The 4,386-nt window shown below is 55.6% G+C and overlaps 1 protein-coding gene across 3 annotated transcripts in view; it reads left to right on the forward strand.

Moving 5' to 3' along the window:
- The window catches only part of RANBP1 (RAN binding protein 1), a 16,951-nt gene extending 13,268 nt beyond the window's left edge, over window positions 1-3,683 (forward strand). For 2 of the 3 annotated variants that reach the window (XM_011959163.1, XM_011959162.1), the window contains 3 exons: window positions 1,651-1,779; window positions 2,641-2,706; window positions 3,283-3,683. In XM_011959163.1, the coding sequence (XP_011814553.1) occupies window positions 1,651-1,779; window positions 2,641-2,706; window positions 3,283-3,380 (293 nt within the window). In that variant the 3' untranslated portion in view covers window positions 3,381-3,683. Of the gene's footprint in view, window positions 1-1,650; window positions 1,780-2,640; window positions 2,707-3,279 lie in introns of all 3 variants that reach the window. The other variant, XM_011959161.1, reaches the window with a different exon arrangement.
- The last annotated feature ends 703 nt before the right edge of the window (window positions 3,684-4,386 follow it).

A 4,386-nucleotide genomic window follows, 5' to 3' on the forward strand; every position in this document is an offset into this window, starting at 1 on the left:
GGTTTGAGAAGGTGACCAGGTCCTAGGTGCCTGTGAAGCTACATAAGTAGAGGGCCTTGGGCAGATTCAGCCAAGAGCTCCAGCCACCCTGTGAGGGGTCCGGCCTGGCCTGCAAAGAAGTGACAGTAGGTTATCCCAAGTGTGTCTGGCTGCCAGCTGTCCTTAGATTGAACCTGTGCTGCCTGGCTTGGTGGCATGTTGGAAATATACTTGTCCTGGGGTGTCCCTTGGTAAACTCCCTAGTGTCATTTGGCCGAGTGTCATGTGTGTCCGGCGGGGCAGGGCCCCTCATCCCAGGTGCAGGATGACTGCTAGTAGGAGTCTGAGTGGCTCAGCCCTTGAGGGCATTGCAGAGGGGTAGACGGTGGTCTGCCTCTGCCGTGGGTACCTCGCACGGCCTGGCCTGCCAGACTTCCTTGGGAACTGGCTCCTGGATTCCCCGCCCTCCCTGGCCAGCATATCTAGTCCTGGGGAAGCTTGCACTCTGACTGGTCCTCCTCCTCGAGCCCAATATGAATCATTTCTTTGGGGGTCTTCCCTTATGCCCTGTGCTGCTCCCAGAGCCTGGTCAGGTTGTGGGTTGTTGTGTGTGCATCATAAGTTGGTCCTGGGCCCCTAGGCATCTGGGCAGAGCCATCTGCGTAGCCAGTAGTGTCTTGTGCCCATCATGGGCCCTTAGTAGACAGGGAACGTGGCAGTGGGTAGAGGCTGGCCTCTGGGTAGGGTGTCGGGGAGGCTGTGGGCTGGCTCGGGGGTGGGGTGTGAAAGGGGCATGCAGGGGGCCTGCATCCGCTGTGGCGGGCTGCAGTAGGTGAGACCCCCCAGCTCCCAGTTCAGATGGTGACATGTAGGGGTATCCTGGGGGTACATGTGGCCTGGGCTGGGCCTGGGCACCTGGGATGGTCCGAGTTCTCAGGGAGCTGTTCTGAAGAGTGGTCGCCTGCAGGGCCATCTCCCCTTAGGGCTGCCTGTGCCTAGGGAGTTGGGGTGGAGGCGTCCATTGCAGGCCGTGGCTCTGTCTCCTGTGTCCTCCAGGCATCCATTAAGGGGGTGCAGGTGGGCACTCATGCATCAGTCATGGGGATTCATGGCCGTGGCCCCAGTGGGCTCCCTTCTGGCAACTGCCCTACTTTCTAGCCTTCTGCTGCCCCCCACTTTCAGATAGGCTGGCTCCATGTGTTGGGTTCCCTCAGCAAAGTCTGGACCCCCTGGGCCTTGTGCCCTGATGTCTGACCCCGGGCTTCTGACTTCATGGCCGGGGTCAGGATGATCAGGGTGGGGCTTGAGTGCAGCCCTGGGATACAGCTGGGGCCTGCTTTGCCAGCTCTGCTTCTCTGTGTGCCAAGTGGTGTTGAACACGGCTCAGGATCTCCTCGCAGAGATAGCTTTACGGTCAGGGAGCAGGCTGCCCATTCCTGGTTAGGATGGTCCTGGTTTTAAGTAAATATGGGGCATTTCCAAAGAGGTTGGAATAAAACTCAGGCCCTGTGGTACTTTGTCTAAGCCTGGTTCTCCCACCCCAGACTGACCATCCCCGTGTTGTCTGAAGCAGACCCCTCAGGTTGGTGAGCAGGGTGCTCTGTGGCCCAGGGCTGGGTGGGCTGGCCTTTGCAGTCATCCCACCATCCTCACGAGCTTCTCTCTCCTCAGTCACGCCGATGATGGAGCTGAAGCCCAATGCAGGTAGTGACCGTGCCTGGGTCTGGAACACCCATGCTGACTTCGCCGACGAGTGCCCCAAGCCAGAGCTGCTGGCCATCCGCTTCCTGAATGCTGAGAGTGAGCCAAGGGGCCCTGGGGACCTGCCTGACTTAGGGCTCACCTGTGTGGCAGTGTGGCGGCTTATGTGCAACAAATGCTGTTGCCTTTTGGGGAGAGGGGGCAGTAACTGGAAAGTGTGTCGTGTGGGCTGCCCTGCCCCGCTGTTTGGGGACCATGCCCAGACTGAAGCCACGAGCAGTGCCTTCCCCGTAAAACTCAAAGCTGTGCCAAGTAGCTGCTGAACAGCAGTACTCAGCTGCCTTGTGGCTGGCACTTTGGTTTGCTCTCCAAGCTCCGGTTCCCATCAGTTGATGCAGAGCCTGAGACCCAACCCAGGGCTTCCTCCCAGTGCTGATCCGTGTGCCAGGCTTTGGCTTACTGGGGCCAGGGGCCCCTCATGGTTGCCTGGGTGCCCGCATCTCTCCTGTGGAGAGATCCACAGGCCCAGGCTGATCTCTCCCCTGCTCAGAGGTCTCTACAGTCCAGATCGTCCAAGCTGCGTCTAGTGGCTCCTGGAGTAGTCAGTGGATACTGTGGCCTGGCGCCTGGTAGCTGACCGTCTGGTGCCGAGTGACCTCGTCCTTGTTCTGGGAGTGGCTGCCCCAGCAGCCCTTCCAACACGGTTGGGAGCCAAGACTGTGGCAAAGAGGCCCATGCCCCTTGGTTGCCCAAGGGTCCATGCTCTCCACCTCTCTGCCCAAATGGTTACAGTCAGACGAAGGAGACAAAAGGCCAGGGCCGATGTCAGGTGGTCCAGTCCTTTCTTAGGTCAGAAATTACCATGAAATGGGTCTTCTGTGAATCCCAACTCTTCAGACCCGGCAGAGCATGTCCCTTCCACTGCTCATAGCTCTTAGGAAATCTCTCTCTCTTCCACAGATGCACAGAAATTCAAAACAAAGTTTGAAGAATGCAGGAAAGAGATCGAAGAGAGAGAAAAGAAAGGTGATGTGGTGCCATGGGTTGGGGCGCTTCTTTGCAGACTCACTCTGCACCTGACTGTACTTCCAGGCGGGTGCTTTTTCTGTCTGCCAGATAAACATTCCAGAGTGCTGTGGCTGCCTCACTTATCCAGGGCAATGCAGCTCCCTGGGGACACAGGTGCTTCCTGGGGAGCCCTGAGCGCTTGTCAGTGTTGCTGGCCTCACATCCAACTGGGCAGGCATTGGAGTCTGGGCACTGCCTGGAGCTCACCAGAAGGTGCTTTATGATGGCCCTCGGTTTGTCTCTCAGAGGGCTTGGTCACCTCTGCCGTGAGGCTGGACTGCAGCTGTGGTGGCAGGTGACCAGATGTCACTGAGCAGCCTGACTAGGCAGTGCTTGAATGCATTCACTTGGCTTCCTTTGGTCATTGAATTTCAAGAAGACAGACTCCAGGGGCAGCTTGGCCAGGCAGGAGTCTGTCCTGAGGGCGGGCAAGCCACTGTGGGTGGGTGACAGTGCTTGGGACCGTCCTGGCGAGGGCCATGTGCTTGAATGCACTGTGCTTCTGTTTTCTCACTACTGCTTGTGTTTTAGCAGGATCAGGCAAAAATGATCATGCTGAAAAAGTGGCGGAAAAGCTAGAAGCTCTCTCGGTGAAGGAGGAGACCAAGGAGGATGCTGGGGAGAAGCAATAAATCGTCTTATTTTATTTCCTTTTCCTCTCTTTCCTTTCCTTTTTTTAAAAAAATTTTACCTTGCCCCTCTTTTTTGGTTTGTTTTTATTCTTTCATTTTTACAAGGGACGTTATATAAAGAACTGAATTCAACTTTCAGGTTTTTTTTTTGTTTGTTTCTAAGTTTTTGCCCTATTGAAGATGACTTCAGAAAATCCATTCCCCAGTCATGAAAATGTACTGTGCTAACTTTCTTTTCCATAGTGGAAACACTTATTTATAGTCATCAAAAATAGTGAATAAAAAACACATTTGGAACCTGGACCAGATGGCAGGATTGTATGTATACGGGCCCCTGTGCTATGAGCACTGCTTGCGTAAAAGCCCCCCAGGTGTATGTCCAGGCCTGTCTGCAGCGCAGGTGGGTGCTGCACCTCACTATAGCCTGGGTTCCTCGGAGATACCCTGGTGTCTGAGGTCGTGCATGTGTCTTGCTGTGGGTCTTGAAGCTGAGGTGTCTGAGCTGGTGCTGGTGAGGGAGCCTGGCCAGGGGTGTCTGGTGCTAAGTAATGCACGGCTGTGGGCTGGGCAGCGTGGGCTCTGCCGAGGCAGGCTCCACTGCACCTTATGGCCTGAACAGCCACTGCTTTTTTCTGTGGTGAGGAAGGGTGGGCTTTCTGTGTTTTGAGGAGAGAAAGGAAGACCACCAGAGTACCTTGGCTTTGGAGCAGGAGGCAGTAGCCAACTGAGTGGGTCTCTGGCATCGGCCAGGGCTGACTGGCCCCTGTGGCAGAGTGGCCCCTGCAGAGGGAAAGGCCAGCTCAGGAAAGAAGGCTGTGCTGACTCCTCGTGGTTTCCAGTGCCCTACATGTTCAGAGAAAGTTCTTTGGTAATGATCTATGGAAATGATCCCTGAAAGTATGGTCTTTGCTCCTGGTTTTAAACAGCCCAACTGAAGACTCCTCACTGGCATCTTGCCTGTGTTCTGTTAGCTGTGGCCCTCATGCTCATGGACGGCTTTTTAGCA

This window comes from Colobus angolensis, unplaced genomic scaffold (assembly GCF_000951035.1).
Source record: "Colobus angolensis palliatus isolate OR3802 unplaced genomic scaffold, Cang.pa_1.0 Scaffold484, whole genome shotgun sequence".
Lineage (NCBI taxonomy): Eukaryota > Metazoa > Chordata > Mammalia > Primates > Cercopithecidae > Colobus > Colobus angolensis.